At 36.1% G+C, this 17883-nt stretch overlaps 2 protein-coding genes and 2 pseudogenes across 8 annotated transcripts; all 4 read right to left on the bottom strand.

Annotated features, from left to right (window-relative positions):
* Positions 1 to 1208: 1208 nt before the first annotated feature.
* On the bottom strand, positions 1209 to 2427 carry LOC104768673 (transcription repressor OFP13 pseudogene; annotated as a pseudogene). Its single transcript, XR_015592364.1, has one exon. The product of XR_015592364.1 is annotated as a transcription repressor OFP13 pseudogene (transcript).
* Positions 2428 to 9475: 7048 nt separating this feature from the next.
* Positions 9476 to 13554, bottom strand: LOC104768672 (pentatricopeptide repeat-containing protein At5g04810, chloroplastic). Of its 4 annotated transcripts, none has more exons than XM_010492699.3 (10): positions 12522 to 13554; positions 12190 to 12317; positions 11872 to 12012; positions 11676 to 11762; positions 11430 to 11583; positions 11279 to 11338; positions 10767 to 11195; positions 10389 to 10684; positions 10176 to 10305; positions 9476 to 10078 (listed from the first exon to the last, which is right to left on the bottom strand). In XM_010492699.3, exons 1-10 carry the CDS (start codon positions 13428 to 13430, stop codon positions 9569 to 9571), a joined length of 2844 nt encoding a protein of 947 aa, XP_010491001.2. In that variant the 5' UTR covers positions 13431 to 13554; the 3' UTR covers positions 9476 to 9568. The 4 variants fall into 4 exon arrangements, with proteins under 4 accessions (XP_010491001.2, XP_087361572.1, XP_087361574.1 ...); XM_087505446.1 differs by having other exon boundaries at positions 11872 to 11992; XM_087505448.1 differs by having other exon boundaries at positions 11676 to 11754; positions 11872 to 11992; positions 12522 to 13552.
* A 65-nt stretch (positions 13555 to 13619) lies between these two features.
* On the bottom strand, positions 13620 to 14842 carry LOC104768671 (small ribosomal subunit protein eS17w). Of its 2 annotated transcripts, none has more exons than XM_010492697.3 (2): positions 14732 to 14842; positions 13620 to 14224 (listed from the first exon to the last, which is right to left on the bottom strand). In XM_010492697.3, exon 2 carries the CDS (start codon positions 14195 to 14197, stop codon positions 13781 to 13783), a length of 417 nt encoding a protein of 138 aa, XP_010490999.1. In that variant the 5' UTR covers positions 14198 to 14224; positions 14732 to 14842; the 3' UTR covers positions 13620 to 13780. The 2 variants fall into 2 exon arrangements, with proteins under 2 accessions (XP_010490999.1, XP_010491000.1); XM_010492698.2 differs by having other exon boundaries at positions 13620 to 14227; positions 14732 to 14822.
* Positions 14843 to 15016: 174 nt separating this feature from the next.
* Positions 15017 to 16990, bottom strand: LOC104772123 (pentatricopeptide repeat-containing protein At5g04780, mitochondrial pseudogene; annotated as a pseudogene). The gene has a single exon (XR_015592589.1). The product of XR_015592589.1 is annotated as a pentatricopeptide repeat-containing protein At5g04780, mitochondrial pseudogene (transcript).
* Between the last annotated feature and the right edge of the window lie 893 nt (positions 16991 to 17883).

Raw genomic sequence — 17883 nt, 5'->3', positions numbered from 1 at the left:
ATTAAAGAGTGGTTTTTTTGTAAGTAGAAACAAAAAAAACTCTGTGAAAGAAACTGTTTACTTTTCCATTTTTATAAGTTTTGTGTTTTTATTTTTCACATATTTGATTATACTTTTTCTACATTTTGAAAAGAAAAAGAAAAATAACCCCAAAGTTTATAGATAGATCGAGATGTATCTGAGGACCAGCCTGCCAGCCCTATGTATACGTAGGTGAAAATTTGAGAAATATAAGATGCTACATAAGTATATAATAATAATGTAATGTAAAATTTCACCCAAAGAAATAATAATGTAAAGAAAAAAAACATTAAACGTCGTCGTCTAGGTTGGTCCCAAAATTAAATGTAGAGCAATAAATGAAAAGAGATAAGAGAGAAGTAGGTCTATGATGTTTTGGGATTCACAGGGTCTGTGTGTATGTGTGTGTGACCACTGACCACACCCACCATTGCTCATCTCATGTGTTACTCAATTCACTTCACAATACAAAAATACAAATTACAAATCTCATTTTGTGTGTTTACATTTCAATATTCAAACGTTGCTATGGACCAACATTCTCTTTTTAATGTACCCTCGTATTTGCAATATCTTTATCTTTTTTTATACAACAACAAAAGAAATTGAAATTGAAATCTCATAAGTCATAACAATAGCTATTATATATATACACATAAACTAACTAGGAGTATTTCTAATATGCTTATTTTCAAGATACAGCAATAGCACCACTCTAGCATGGATCATGGATAGATATAAACAAAGTAAAGCATTTCTGCTAAAAAAATCTAACGTGATGATACTTTTCTTAAGTGTCAAATCAAAAGTAGATGACATGTTAAATCATATCATTAAAACACAATTTACATTAATGTACGAAATATCCGACCGTGATATATACATAATCTAGTAGTTTATGTGAAGTCTTGTTTTTTATTTCACCATCCAAGTACCAAACTACCAATCATATATTTGAAACAAAAAAAGTTAATACTATTACTAAATATTTTCTCCTTTTAATACTACAGTATGTTCTTAAAAAGCATATAGTATATAATTTATTTTTGTTTTTTCCTATTTCAGGGGGAACTCTTATACAAAATTTATCTGAATCTGTTGGTAAACTTTGTTGAGTTTCTCGCGGTTAATCTGATTTTTTACGGTGAAAATAGTGTTAGCTTATGAGTTAAATAAATCGACAATAATGGATCTAAAAATATATATATTTAATCCTCTAATTAGTTTTTACATAATCCAAAAAAGGTTAATTAATCTAAAATAAAACGAGATTAGACAAAACAAAAAATTAAAACTGAATCTTTTATTTGTTTTTTTAACAGCTCCGTCTCTCTACCTCTTCAATCTCCGTTTGACCTTGAGAATATAACGGCGAAGACGGCAAAGAAGAAACGGCGGTTGAGTAACGAGCCGAATCCGATATCGACGCCGACGTAGTTCCAGCACCGGAATCAGAGAGTCCGGAGAGAAGATCGACGAAAGCACTAACGATTACGCCGTGGCTCTTCTTCCCATTCATCCTCAAGTACCACGCAAGCATCGACTCCAAGCTATCCCAATCTTTAGCTAACTCGCCGTGACTCATCACCATCTCTTCCATCGATCTCCGAAAATCACCGTACGGATCCTCAGATTCCATCGCCACGGCGACGCTTATCTCCTCGATCGGCGGCGTGAAAACACCGTCTCGATCATCATCGACTCTCACCGCCGCAACCACCTTCTTCTTCGAATTGAGATCAGACTCTTCGAGAATCGAGCTCGTGACACCCGGATCGAAGAACAAACGCTCCGATCTAACGACGCCACGAACGACCATCTCTAGAGATTCAGCGTCGAGGTCTTGATCCGACTCGGTGGAGTGACTCGCTGTCTCGGATGAGTTTGTGAACCAAGAAACAGGGGTCTCCGCTTCTAATACGGAAGAGTCTCCGCCGTTGTTGTGGTCGAAGAAAACAGAGTTGACAGTCTTGATCATGTCGTCTCCGACACGAAACGAAAGCGTTTTGGCATTGTTGTAACAGAGAGGAACAGAGAGTAAACCTCCGGCTCCGGATTTGAATAGAGAAGAGAGCTTCATCATCTTCTTTGTCTTCCCCATTTTGAGGTACAAAGATTTTGTTTGGTTGAGTTTGTGAGGTTTGGTAATAAATGGGAGAGGGAAGGGTGAAGAAGGAGTTGGAGGGAAGAAGAAGAAGAAGAGACTGGTGGGTCTGGTCTACTCTCTCTCATGTGTCTCCTCTCTTTATTTATTTATTTTTGTTATTTTATTTTTTAATGTTAAATATTTATTTATTATAAAGTTTCTGTTAAAAAGTCTTAAACTAAAAAATTATGATGATTGAAGTTGATAGTTTGTTTTGTTTTGTGGTTAACTTTTTCGATTCGTTTCTGTTCAACCGAGATTTTTAATAGTAATTTCCAATATATGTATTTGCTACAATCCAATTCTACTTTTTGGCTTTTGTTTGATCTAAAATAATTCATAAGCTTTATATAACATGTTTTTTTATTATTATATTATTTTTCAAATTATTGAGGAAATTATAATATTTTCTTGTTTTATTTACATCACACACACATATACATTGGCGAATTTGATAATGAATGATGAAAAGTGGTACGATTATGCGTGTGTTTGGAGTTTGGACAATAGTTATATTATCATTGGTAATCTTTCTTGTCCCTCGATCGGTTGAGACACACTTTACATGAAAGAACCAACTTTTTACAAATTTAAAAGAAAAAAAAAATCAATCTTGTGTGACGAAAGCACTCATTTAGTTATTTACTTAAAGTTTTACATAAACACATTATTAGCTCGATGGGTTTGTTTTGGAGAGGTTAGTTTTGAACTAACAAAAAAATTCATGCAAACAATGGCTCTATAGGAATTTTTTTTTTTTTTTTTTTGTCTTTGGTATATGAATTGAAGATGACAATATTATACTCATGAGTCATGAGCAAGTATGAGTTATAGTGGTGGTGAAAACACAGCAGTAGCATTCAATTTGGTTGGAAGACAAACGAAAAAATAAATAAAAAATATTAAATGTAGGGATACACACATACATAAAAATGTTAGTCCCGAGCCAATGACAAAGCAGTGTGCAGAACACAAAGCATTAAAAACGGTTGCTTACAATAAAATATTGCAGAAATAAAATAACAAATCCCAACAAAATATATAAATAATTTATATATATATGTAAAGGTTGATTGACGGTACTACATTCTTGTCAATTGGCTCGTCTTGTCAAATCTTCTTCTCATTTTTTTAATTTACTCTCTCTTTACGACTTTAAGAACTAAATTTATGCTAATATTCTTGGTCAACATGTTATTTATATTTCATTAAAAGATGTTTATATTATTGATTATTCAATTATCTCTGCAACTTTTTAACTTGGTGAATTTCTTTCTTACTTACTATAGGTAAAAATAAGAAATAAAAGGATATGATCCATCAAGGTTGAAACAAGAATGTAAGGAAGAAGGTGATTCTGAAAAAGTGTCCTTGAAGAAGAATAATCAATACATTCTAGAGTTGCAGAGATTTTAAAGTGAAAGTAGAAAAAAGTTTTAAACAGAGTCAATCTGATGTTGAACCCCCATTGTTGTGAAAATAAGTGCATCATTATTTTCTCGTACATTTTTAACTTTATTTACCAACACCTTCACTTATTTTGTCTTTTGCAACTTTTCTTCTTGTTTTGCCTTAATTTGCGTAAGATATTGGGTAAACCTTTTCGGGACAAATATAGGAAAAATAGAAGAAGAAGAAGAAGAAGAAGAAGAAGAAAAGAAAACTATAGATTTGATGTGAGATTTTGTGTGCAAAACTCATGTGAGGAATTTAAAGAGAGGGCACCGTTGAATCACGCATATATTAATTGTTCATTGCCATCTTCTATTACTACTCTACTAGATCTTTATGGGACCAAATTTAATTTACCAAAATTCAGTATATTTCCCACTCTTAACTTTATGATCCATTAAATTATGTTTCGGCAGTTATTTGAATAATCTACAGTGTTTATGATAGACTATTCAACTTGTTACAATTGAAAATATATAATAGAAAAATAATCTACAGTGCTCTTACAACTTTTATGTTTAATTTTTTCAACAATGTTTTTGTCATATTATAATTTTGAATTCGCTCAGTAGTTATACAGTTGATTTAAAAAAAAATTACTGTACTTTTTACTTGATTTTATCAAGCTGCTTATAATTTAATTAAACCATGAACATACCTGTTATTATCCGTTTGCTAAAGACCGATTTTATACTATAATTATTTCTCGATTCTCCTTTTTTTTTTTTTTTTTTTTTTACCAGAGTAAGAAAAATAATAAATGCCAAGCACAGTTTGTAGCAAAACTTAGAAGTAAATACTCAACAACTTCAACGGTGATTTTAATCCATATCACTATAATAAAGTACTTTATGAAATTTACCTCAAATGTTTTTGATGTTGATATTTTACAACCTACTTTAAAAGTAAGTAGGTAGATTTGATAAATGGTCAAAATTACTGTACTTCGTATTTATTTACGTTTTGTTTAGTTCTCAGTAAGTCAGTATATATTTTATTTGCATATATATGAGAACTAAAAATTAACACATTTTTTTGTTTTGTGGAAATGTCTAAGGTGTTGAGAAGCGAATTACTACTTTTTCCAAGCGTCGAATGTAGTATAAAACAGATCTCAGCACTTAATTTGGTACTAGCTAGTATAAAACATACAGAAGAGATACGAATATTGTGCTCGTGCGACCAAATGATACGTATGTCGGACTTTGCACCCAAAAATTCCTTACAATCTTTTTCAGACTAATCATCATAGAGAAAGCTATAAAGCTATAATATATTTTCCTCTCTAGCAAAATATTTGTAATAAGAGAAATATATAGAGGCTGGTTCAATATATTGCAGAAATTTGATAAAGCATACAAAGAGGTCGATCCAAAAGCAATACTGTTGTTGTGAAAATCGGTTCTTCTTCGAATTGTGTTTAGATCAAGCACACGCTGGCACAGATAAATAAGTTGAACTAAACCAGTTGATAGAATCATTACTTTGGTTCGCTGTAAAAGAAGTTTAAACTAGTTTGGTTAGTAATTAATACATAGAAAGCAGGAAAAAAAAGTTCGCCCTAGTTTCTCTCTTTCTGGCACAACCATCGAAAACTTCTCCCCCGGCGGCGCTGAGCCTGATCGGCGTCGCTGGGACTTGGTTCCTGCATCTTCACGGCTTCTGCTTCCTCTGTCGTCTTCTCTTCTCTAGTTTCAGCTCTATCCGCGGTCCGTCGAGTTTCTGGATTTCATCTCCGAATTTGCGCAAGCTTCAATCACCTCCTTTGACTCCGTCTCTGGGTATTCCTCTCGGTGAATCCAACACATCGAGCCCCAACCACCTTGTTCCTGCTCGAGAGATCTATCAGGACTCCCCTAGATCTGGTTTTCGTCCGCCTCACCGCCCCTTTAAGCCGTCATTTTTATCACCTTACCGCTCCTTGGACTCAGGTCCTCTCACCAAGTGTTCTACTTGGCTGCAAATGGACGGAAGCTCTGCTTTGACGCCACCGGTGAATCGTTTGACAAAGAAAACCTCCTCGGTGGTGACCCCTGATTCTCCCTCGAGACTCTTGTATCCCAGGTTATTTCTCCACTCTTATGCTCAAATCCTGGAAGATAGTTTAGGTTGGATAAACTATAACTCATCCCTGACCTGTAAACGCCTTAGACTCACTAGCTTTAACCTCTTAGCAAGCCCATATCGTGTTATACCTTGGTATCCTGCTTGGTCAAGACAAGTTATACTCGGTAGCAGATCCTTAGTTATCTCGAATGTGTTTGAACCTTCCTTGCGTCAAGGCCAAATAAAGAGCTTGTTTTGGAGTCTTGCAATGCTGCTTGTTGATATTGTTTCTGACCTGCCAATTGGTTTATCTCTATTGCTTGCTCTCCCTGATCCCCTAACATACAATGTACCCATAGCTTTTCTGCTCTAGTGTCATCTTGTAACCAGGCCTAGTCTGAATTCCACTCTTCCCCTAACTAGTCATTGGCTGTTTAGCTTAAGATTTCTGCTAGTTCGAAGACTGCTAGCGAACCTTAACCACCAACCACTACTAGTTTGGTCCAAGAGTCCTTTAAGAACCCTGTTACTTGATTCTCTTAAGGATGAATCCCTAGAAGGAGATTGTTTGTTGAAGATTGGCATTATGATCCCACCTCTACGGAGTGGGGGTTACCTCTGCTTCATCAACCTCTTCTTTTCCCCTCGCCTAGTGTTTATAGTGACCAATTATTTTTGCATCAACTTCTTGAAGTCCCCTCATCAAAGCCTGAAGATTAGCGGCATTATGACTCCTGCTCAAAGAGGTAGTAGTTACCGCAACCTCCTCAAGCTTCCCTCACCAAAACGCAGAATCACATCCACCCTTGTAGTGGTCGATTTGCAGAGCACATCCAACCTTGCTCCTTACCTTGGCAAAACTCTTACGAGAGTCCTAGCTTTGGTTGCTCCCTTGCCACTTAGTCTTTGGTTCAAGACAATGGTCATCCTCTCTTCCCTAGACTTGCTCTTGGAAGATGCATCGATATGTCTTGATCTCACATGCTCCAGATCGCTGTCAAGCCTTTGGTCCATAGCTCTCAAGCTCTTAATATTTGTTGTTCCTATTTATCTTTATTGCTTTGCTGTACTATTTGTTGGGGTTTCCCCTTTGTTATCCCTTAAACTAGCCTATCTCCTTTGTATGTTACTCTTTCTTTAATGAATGATAACATATGGTTGCACAAAAAAAAAAAAACTAGTTTGGTTAGTTAAAAGTTTTCCTTATTTGACAGTTAGGATACTAATATAGTAAAGTCGAACAAGAGATCTCGTAATTAATTGTACCTATTATCAAACTACTCATATGATTCTATGGAGTTTTACTAATTAAAAATGAACACTGTAACGAATAATTCAGCAATCTTAGTATTAATTAAAAGAATATAAGAATATTTTTTAAAGAATAGGAAAAAAGTACAATCAAGTGCTAGTTGATTAAAAAATATGATTATCAAGATTGCATGAAAAAGAGCATTACTTGAAATCATCGAACAACAGGCAAAGCCAGCAATGCATGTACCCGTTGACCCTCATGATTAGTTCTTTAAATTTGTACTACTAGTAATTAGCAACTAGTCTTCGATAATACTACCCTCCTACGTATCATATGAGTGTTTTATTACATGTATATTAATCATTAATTTAAAAATTGCTAATAACTAATATAAAATCATCAAGTCCTTAAAGACCTCATGGGTCACTTTTGTTTGGTCCAAATATTTAATATGTATCTTCTATATAGCTACACAGTTATGTTATGTACACATTCAACAAAGCTATATGTGCATGAGCGCAAAGTGGAAAGCTACTGATGAATAGGTTCATCTCTAGAATGCAGTAGTATGAACATATTGTAAGAGACAAATACTCAAAACAAAGAAATGTCCTTTTTCTGATGTTCCTACCTTACAACAATAAAGGCTAGTTTTGTTGTCAACAGTATAGATGGGTTTAGAGAACTCGTCTTAAAAGGGGTTCATATTTATGAATGAAATAGTTATGAAGGTAATTAGAGGTCTTTAAATAGTACAATTGGAATAATAATGTAACGTTTTAAGGTCACGTATATATGTGTGTGTACCTAGAACTTAAATGTAATAAGAAGGCCACATGGGCACCGCCTCTCTACTTCTCTCAACTAGATTTTGACTTGTTAGTTTTATGTTTTCAATTTTCAAACGATTTGATGAATAAGAAAACAAAACAATTTCTTTCTTGACCCCGCACTTCATTAATAATCTCTTCATCGAAAATTAAATGTCGGAGATTTATGAGATTTTATCAGAGTATAACTGAGTTTTGGTTCCTGTTTCATTCGTATAAGCAAGAATATAGAAATCACTCTAATTTATTATGAAACTACTTCTGTTTACAAATGAATTTGTGAAGTACTTTGATAGCTGAAAATATAGACTATCAAATCAAACTGTCACATAACTTCCAAAATTCATATATAGTGGAAAGACACTATATAATATATGTATCTCTTTAGTTTTAATCAGTATCATGTCATCCAAACTTCATCTCTTTGTTACTCTGGTGAAACTTAAAAGTGGAAGAAGAGAAGAAGGTACGGAAGTGGGAGATCCATTGTATCTTAAGTTCCCTGTCATATTTGTTCCTTTTGTCTACGACCTTCCTAGTCATAAACATCTTCATTTTTTTTATAATGTTATAGTCATGAACATTTTAACATAAAATAACTTAACATGATTGATTCACTATTAATACAATTTTCTTTTGTTCTTATCCTAATCTTCACAATTATGATGGATAACAATAATTATACGCCTTTCGACAGTATGATTAAGTTGGTGTATGAATGTTTATTTGCCATACAACAATTATAACATGTGACTTGTGAGACGACGTACGTTTACGAACCACATGTTTATATTTAATATGATTTAGTTAACCTATCATGCAACGTATTGGCCAATTATATTGAGTATTTTACAAAATTTAATATGTTTAAAGACATGGGTTCATGGGGTTGGAGAGTTCTGACTTCTGACTAGTGTTTTATTAAGGATCAACACTCAATTATTTATTTTTCTGTTTTCGAAGTCAGATTTGCATATCTTCTAAGTATATAATAGTATATAAAACAAACTTATAATCTTAATTTTATTTAATGCGTATACACAAGATTAACATTAAAATTTAATTAATTTTAATATAAACAAACTGTCAAAACATGTGTTGTTAAGATAATGTAGTTTGTTCTATTAGGTGTTAACACTCAGTGAGAGATATACAGTTTTGTTTCAAAGAATATAAAATTACAATTTTTTTTTTTAATCTTTTTTGCCGTCATAATTTTTTTTCTTTTTCTTTCCCTGAAAATTATATATGAATTTTCAGATGCATTTTCAGTTAGAATTTTGGATATGCACATGATCGATATCTTAGAACAGACTGGTTTTATTATATACTGACAGAAATAACCATTTTTGGAAGTATACTACTTCCACTAGTTAATCTGACATTAAAATTTATGAGTTAAGCATGCTGCTCAAATCCAACAATTTTAATGCAGATTTAGCTTTCCTAGAGCCTAGAGGTAATCTTTTTCTGAAAAAAAATTCATAAGTCAGTTATGCTACTAATCAGATCATATACGATGAAAATATCTCAAATATGTCAAAGATTATGACAGTCTACCAAAATCTGTCAAATCCTTCATTCCATTTTTGGCGGTTAATTACGAACTAATCCGCATAACCCACATGTCTCTAGATGGATCAAAATGTAATAACTTTGCTTTCGTCTGTCTTTTGGATTTATCTTCTGATGTCATTTTTTTATCAACTAATCAAGAAATTGTACTTTTCAATAAGATTTTATATTATAGAAACATAAAACAAAATATGCTGACATCGCTCTGTATACTAAAATTTCTTACAATATCGGTTTGTTTTCTTACTTGTAAGATAAGAAACCAGAAACCGAGTTAACATCATCATCAACATCATCCTCACCATCAACATCATCTTCATCGGAGTCAACATCAGAAACTTGATCCAAAAACGCATGGTGATGATGATGGGAGCTCCAATCAGGTGGGAACGTCTTCTGCAACGTCTCAGTGAGCTCACCACCAGAACCTTCGATCTTACACAGACATTTAGACCAGTGAACCGCAGTTCCCATATCAACGATCAAGCCTGCCTCAACCATTTCCTTGCAGATAGTCATAACTCCCGAGTATATGTAAGCTTCTGCGATTGAAGCACGAGACAAAAGCGAAGTCAGAAGGCAATGATACACAGCTTTGTCAGGTTTTAGCCCCATCGCCTTCATTTCCTCGTAGCAATTTAAGGCCTTCTCTGGAAGTGAAGCTCGCGCCCATCCTTTTATTAAGGTCGTGTACGTCTTGATGTTAGGCCTCACCCCTAGTGCCGCCATTTCTTCAATTGTTTTCGTAGCTCTCTGTCAAAACATTTTCAAAAGTTTCTTTCTAATTACCAAACCAACGTGAAACGAAAAGAACATAGACAAGAATCTGCTTCTTGAAATGGAAACTTACATTCATGTCACCGGCCTTAGAACAAGCGCTAATGAAGGATGTGTAAGTATGAATGTCGGGTTTAACACCTTCCTTTTTCATCTGCTGTATCAAATCTGCAGCTTCCCATACATCGCCTCTTCGTGCCCATCTAAAATAATCCAGAAGGAAGCAAATGAGAATTCTAGAAGCAGACCATTTAGTAGTGCCTACAAAAAAAATCATATACTTTACCCGTCTATTAGTATGTTATAGACGAAGGAATTGCGCGGGATGTTCCGTGCGCTCATTTCTTTTGTGACAGCTAATGCACTCTGCATCCGTCCTGATTTGCAGCAAGCTTTAAGTAACGCCTCGTAAGTGAAAATGTCAACTTCCAAACCTTCGTTTTGAAGTCTTGTAAAATACTCGAAGGCTTTTCCTGTATCACCAACTGATGCATAGCCTTGCATGATCTTTGTGTAAGTGTGTTCGTTCGCACTAACACCAGCTAAAGTCATCTCATCTAATATCTCAACAGCTTTTTCCATCTACAAAAAAATAGTTTTAACAAGAGATTTAGTTCAATTCAACAGTCTCTCTATAGGAGAACTATATGAGACATAGACATACCTGACGTTTCTCAACTAAACCATTAATCAAAGCATTGAAAGTGTGAACAGTTGGAACACACCCGCATCGTCTCATCATATCGAAAACTTCTAGAGATCTCCTCATGTCCCCGGATTTTGCAAATCCGTTTATGATAGGCATAAACGTTCGTGTGGTTGGCCTATGTCTCAGCTTTTGCATTTCCTTAACAGTCTGGATCGCTCGATCCATGTTACCCATTCCGCAGAATGCTGCAATGATGTTGTTATATAATATGACATCTGGTTTCATTCCTTCATTCACCATATCTTCAAATACAGCAAACGCATTGGCCCAATCTTTTAGTTTTACAAATCCATTGATCATCATTGAATAAGTCTTTAAATTATGCTTTATGCCCTCTTCCTTCATCGTTCTGCTAACTTCCAAAGCTTTTGTAATCTTTCCAACCTAAAAAGAAGATGCAGACATCAAAACACAATACAAGAAGATCATCCAAATAATACTCATACACACACTATGGTTCTCCTTACCTTAGTATAAAGATTAATGAGGCATCCATAAGTGACAACTGTTGGAGTGAATCCACATTCCTATAGCAAAACAGATATAAATCATGTTCACTTGCTCAGATTCTTCTAAAGAGGACGTAACAAAGAATCCAATTCTAAAGTAAAAGGTTACTTTAAGTCTTTTGAAAACAATTAAGCCTTTCTTCTCATCGGCGACCATTGTATAGCCATCCATCATGGTATGGTAGATGGCAATAGGAGCGTCAATACCTTCTTCTTCCATCTCCCTCACTAATTCTTCTGCCCGCTCCATATTGCACGTCTGACTGAGAATATGTTCAGAATGTTTTAGATTAAATAATACAAAACCAACAAACCACACTAACAGAGTCAGAATATCATATCAATGGTTACCTACCAGTGTGCATATATGATTTTTCCATAAATACTGGCATTAAGGGTTTTGTGTATCCGTTTGGCTTCATCAAACCAGTGATCTGCAGCTCTTCCAAAGACAACAAAGTATTAGATCGAATTAGCATATGGTATACAAAAAGTATTTGAAGATTTAAGAATGGTCACAGATCCAGGCAGACATAATATATATTACTTACTCGGCATTTCCTGCTTTAGAGAATCCTCCAACAATAACACTATAAGTCACCAAACTCATCTCAATTCCTTCTTCCTTCATTTTACGAACACAAGACACTGCTTCTTCCATGTCTCTACCAACTGCATAAGCGTGAATAAGGCTGCATGAAACAAATCCTCTTTTTAACCTTTGAGGAATCCGAAACTAATTACATCTATAGCAACAAAGATACCAATCTTTTTACTTTGGAAATGAAACAAGACAACGTGCCAATTCATTCTAAAGTTCATTCAAGCAAAGACTTATCCATGACACGTTTGACCAATCAGAATCTGACCTTGTGTATATACGTGATGTTGGTGTGATACCCCTGGCGCGCATCCTCTCAAAAGTCTCACGTGCACGATGCATATCACCTCTTCTTCCATAGAACTTCACCATCAAACCAAACTCTGTCCTAGAAGGCTGCGCATAATGTATAAACATAAGAACGATAAAAGAAGATTACACATCCATCACTTGACTCCTATGTTCGTTCCAATCACAAATCATATAAGTCAAAAAACAGAGCAAAACTGATATGTTAAAACAATGTCAAACCTTGTTCCAATCACAAATCATATAAGTCAAAAAACAGAGCAAAACTGATATGTTAAAACAATGTCAAACCTTGTTGATCTTCTCGAAAGCAGAAATAACAGCTTGCCAGTTATCTCCATTGGTATCAAGAATCCTCTGTAGTGACTTCCGTGACCCTTCTCTGTCTTGATGCCAAGACGACTTATTCGACATCTTAGCGTCTTCTTCTCCGTCCTGTACCCATCTCACCCTCTGCTCAGCCTTCGTTTTAAGCCTCTTCCCGTCGTCTAGCTTCACCGTCAATATCCTTCCGTGAAACTCTACGCCGTCGAACTCCACAGCTTTCATTGCAGATTTCTCCGCCGCGTAAATAATGAACCCAAATCCCGCGTTTTTCTCGACCTCGTGATGTCCCTTGATCAGAATCACATTCTCTATTGGTCCGAACTGTCGGAAATAATCCTCAAACTCTGGTTTCTTTATCCATGTCGGTAAATTACCGACGAATATCTTCCCTTCTTGTCGGAACTCCTGTTGCGGCTTTCGAGTTTCTTCTTCTTCTTCTTCCGGTGGTTTCTTGTCTCTTCGGAAGTCATCTCGGAATTGGGTTTCCTCTACAGGAGGCGGAGGAGGAGGGGGAGGAGATAGCTTGCTGGACAAACGTAGTTTGGATGCGAGAGTAGAAGAGCTAAAGGAAGAAGCTTTATTACTCGAAACCTCAGAAGAACGATTTGTCAAACCCTTCTTGAGTGGATTAATCTTAAGAGGGGTTTTAGGAGAAGGGGAAGGGGTTTTAGAAGAAGAAGAAGTGCCAAGAGATTTCACCGGGCGGCGGAGGTCAGGTGGACTCTCAGGAGGATCGGGCGGAGGTTGTGGTGGTTGCGGCGGTGGTTTGAGGGAGAAAGAGATGGAAGCTAACGGAGAGTGACGTCGGAGAATGGTGGCCGAGTAAGGGAAGTGTGGAGCAGAGAGCGACAACACGCTCCCTCCATTATCCATTCTCTCCTTTTCTCTCGTCTCTTCACTTCTCTTCTCTCTGGTTATAACGAAACATGATCCTTCTGTGTAAAATTACCAATTTGCCCTTCACAAAGTCTAATTTTGTTATAATTGAATTTGTCTCAGATGTTTCGTATGAGGGGAAAAGTTGTAGTTACTATCAAAATTCAAAAGTGTCTAACTTCAATATTGGTTCGGCAAAACTCAAAAACCATTAAAAACAAAAGAGTCTCAGACAAATCTTGAATCAAAAGAGAAAATAAACAAGCAATCTTTCTTGTACCTAACTGTGAAATAAAGAGAGCCAATCTTGTGACTAGAATTGGCTGGATGAAGATAACAAAGACATCCTAGTATCTTCTTGGTGGCCTGCCGAAAGGGGCAGTAGCAGCGATAGCTTGTGGCTCGACTTGAGAGAAGCCAGGAGTGTCAGACATACCAAGAGAAGCAAGCATCTCAAGAGTCTCTTTGTCAACCTTAATCTCATCAGTCTTGATAGCAGACTCATCGGGAACAAAGTCCATGCGGCGTTCACGCTCTTCCTCTTGAAGCTTGAGTGAGATACCACGGACTGGTCCCTTCTGGATACGTTTCATCAAGTGGGTGGAGAATCCAGCAATCTTGTTGCGGAGTCTCTTTGAAGGGATGATGGCGACTTCTTCAAGGATCTTCTTGTTGGTGTGGAAGTCAAGAGTCATGCGAGAGTAGTACTTCTCAATCACTTGACGAGAAGACTTCTTCACCGTCTTGGTTCTTACACGCCCCATCTTTCACTTTACCTGTGTGTGACTTACCTGCTAAAAGAAAGAGTCACCACATGTCTTAGAGAAACAACAACAACAATAGAACTAAGGGATTCAAACATGTATCAAGAAATGCCCCTAAAGTTCAAGATCTAGGTGTAAATGCAGAAATGCCAATGACAATCAGAAACAAAAGAGATCCATAAAACATATAAACAATCAAGTAAACATACAAGAAAATTGCAATGTCAGTGTCTTAACAGTTACAGATGAATCAAGAGATATGCATCAACATACATGGACACTGGCCTTGAAAGAGGACTCATGTATATTAACAAAACCTAAGCCATTGATACATCAACTAAACTAGAAGTACTAAGATTGAGCAGCATCAGATTGTAAATCAAACCCTACTTCACTACATTTCCATTATCTAACCGAGATTGACAAATTTTATAGCTACAGAGACAAAAACCGCAACAAAAGATCAAACATACATCAAAAGCTTCTGCAAATTTCGACACATGACACAAACACTAGGGCTAACCAAGAACATACCTGCGAGGACGACGAAGCGGCGGCGGCAAATAACAAAGAAGCAAAGACGGGGGTGATAAAATTGCCTTTCTATATAAATAAAGAGGTTCTCTCTTTTAGGGTTTAATTTTCATCCAGTTATGGACCGTAACAATCGTTCTATTATTATTGGGCCTAATATCCAATTTAGTTAGTAACGCTTAGCTGAGGCCCGATAAGCCCAACAAATTAAATCTTTTATTTTGTGTGTCCCAAACTTCTTTTATTTATTTGACAAAAAAAAAAAAAAAAAAAAAAAAAAACTTCTTTTATTTTGGTGATATTTGTTATTATTAAGTGAGTCCTAAAAACAGAGTTTGTCACCAAAATTCTCTACAAGAACAATGACCATCACTAAAATGGTGAAACCTATTAACATCTCTAACGATAATTAATCTTCGTGTAGCCATTGATGCAGCCTTCATGAATTCATGGCAATCCACACATATCCTCAGATTCTTCATGATCCTCACAGTAGAACCTTCTGGCAAACACATTAAACCAAAAACCAAAGCCAGCTTCTCACTATGCTGCAACAAAAGCTCCTCTTTCTTCCCTATCTCCACATCGTGCAGCTCGTGTTCTATGCTTGGTTTATATCCAAACTTCCTCAACTCAATCACCAGATTGTTTAACGTCGAACTGATCTCACGGATTCTCGGATGACCGCTTTCTCCCACGCTAAAAGCGTGGACCTTGTCCTTAATTTCAATCCAACTTTTTCCTCTTACCTTTTTCACGTCGCTGTCCCTGAGAAGCTTCCTTGATTTGGCTATTTCTTCCCACTGCTTGTTTGCCGCGTATATATTAGATAGCAAGACATGATTACCAGCATTTTCTGGTTCTAATTCGAATAGTTTCTTGGCTGCTACTTCAGCCAGCTCGAGGTTTTTGTAGACTCTACAAGAAGCAAGAAGTGAACCCCAAATGGAAGCAGTAGGGTCAAAAGGAATAGACTTTATCAACTCATACGCTTCAGACAGTTGCCCAGCGCGACCAAGAATATCAACCATACAAGAGTAGTGAACCACATTTGGCGATAGACCGTACGTGGTTTTCATGAGTTTGAAAAATCTCCTTCCTTCCTCGACCAAACCAGTGTGACCACAAACAGATAACAAGGAACTAAAAGTAACCTCATTTGGGTGCATTCCATCTTGCTGCATTTTCTCAAACAAGATCATCACTTCCTTAGGACGAGCATGCTTTGCAAACCCTGAGATGATTGTATTCCAAAGCTCGATATTCTTCTCTTTCACTTCCGAGAATATAACATAAGACTCTCTCAAGCTTCCGCATTTAGCATACATATCAACTGCAGCGGATGCTACAAAGACATTAAAACCAAATCCAGACTTATGTATAACAGCATGCATCTGTCTCCCTTCTATTAAAGCTGCCAGATTTGAACAAGCACAAATTACTGAAGATAACGTAAACTGAGTCTGCTCTAGACTCATTCTCTGAACTCGACGATAAAGAAGGAGAGCTTCTTCATAATTCTTGTTTTGAACATAACCTGCCACCATAGAACTCCATGTCACTGAACTCTTGTCCTGCATAGATTCAAAAACCTGCACTGCGTCATTGATCATCCCGCATTTTGCATAAAGATCAAGCAATGCAGTACCAACGTACAAATTTAATTCAAGAAACGTCTTCACTGACAAACAATGCAGTTTTTTGCATTCCAAGGCATCACAATTTGCCCCACAAGCAGAAAGAACACTAGAGATAGTGAATTCGCTAAACTTAAACCCTTCGTTTCTCATCTCCAAGAAAATACCCAATGCTTCTGACTCCATTCTGTTCCGAGTATACAAACCAATCATTGTGTTCCAAGAAACCAAGCTTCTCTCAAGCATTCCATCGAACACTTGGCGAGCAAGATCCACAAAGCCACACTTGGAGTAAGCATTAATAAGAACATTCGACACAGTAACATCTCCTTGCAACTCAATACGTATAATCCTCCCGTGGCAAGCTTTTGCTTCCATAACAGATCTGTTTCTAGCACAAAGCTGCAAGATTTCGTAAACCACGTTACGATTTGAAAACTCATTGTTATATCGTTCAGGTGATACTTCCTCCTGCTCATAAGTGGCGCACAGTGAGATGTATCGGGATACAGATGTCGTATGGCTTCTGATTCTGGGAAAGATCTTGCATCGGATCAAGAAGTTCACCGTGAAACCAAGTAACCTCTTCCTTGGTAGCGACAGAGACAGAGACAACATACTTACTTTTGGGCCTAAATGCCTAAATTGTAGTACCTTTTGAATGTTATTGATGGGCTTTTCTCAAGCCCATTTCTTTTTTTTTGTTATACAAATTATTCTTCAAAACTTATGAGTCTTTGTTACAATGATACTACCTAACTATAGGCTATAGCTAGTAGATAATGCTGTAAATGAATGATTGTAGTCTAAAAACTTAGTGAGATTTATCTTTATCTACCTTAGATTAATTGGAAAGTAATTTGTGATTAAGATATAATAATCTACAACAATTGGTGAAAGAAAGCACATATATAAGATTTTGCGATTCCCCTATTGTATGATTAAGAATGTTGAAATATGAGTAAGACCAACTTGACGACAAGATTATCACATCATGGAATGGAATGGAATGTTTTAACTTTATTTATGACTTTTTTTTGTTTGGATTATTAAAAATGTGGAATGTATTGCAAGTTGCCAAAAATTTTGCTGTTTGGTGAGAATCTAAAATCAAACTCTTATCCTTCTTTCTTCCTATCTTTCCTCTTATGATTTATTTTTTCTTTTTTGGAGAGCACTACTTTTATATGTAAAGATTGTGTTTCTTTTAAGTGAATGTCAAAGCTCATGAGAAGTCGGGGAAAAAAAATTCGTGACAAAAATGTCAACAAAAAGTGAAAAGATTTAGATTAGACCTATCGAGCTAGCTATACTGATTAGTGGACTCACTCTATCTTGCTACCACAACTTGTCTTAGATTGTGCTTTGAATGGTTTAAAAGAGGTTGACATTTTCGTGGTCCCATACATTATTTAATCAAGGATTAGGCTATAGATTTACTATTACTTTACTCTAGTACATTTTAGAAACATTACCGCAAATCATACACTAATAATTATTACCAAATCGAAGATA

Source organism: Camelina sativa, chromosome 20 (assembly GCF_030686135.1).
Source record: "Camelina sativa cultivar CO46 ecotype springtype chromosome 20, ASM3068613v1".
NCBI classification, from domain to species: Eukaryota; Viridiplantae; Streptophyta; class Magnoliopsida; order Brassicales; family Brassicaceae; genus Camelina; species Camelina sativa.
Note: the sequence above shows the minus strand (reverse complement) of the source record. Positions and strands in the feature narration are given on the sequence as shown.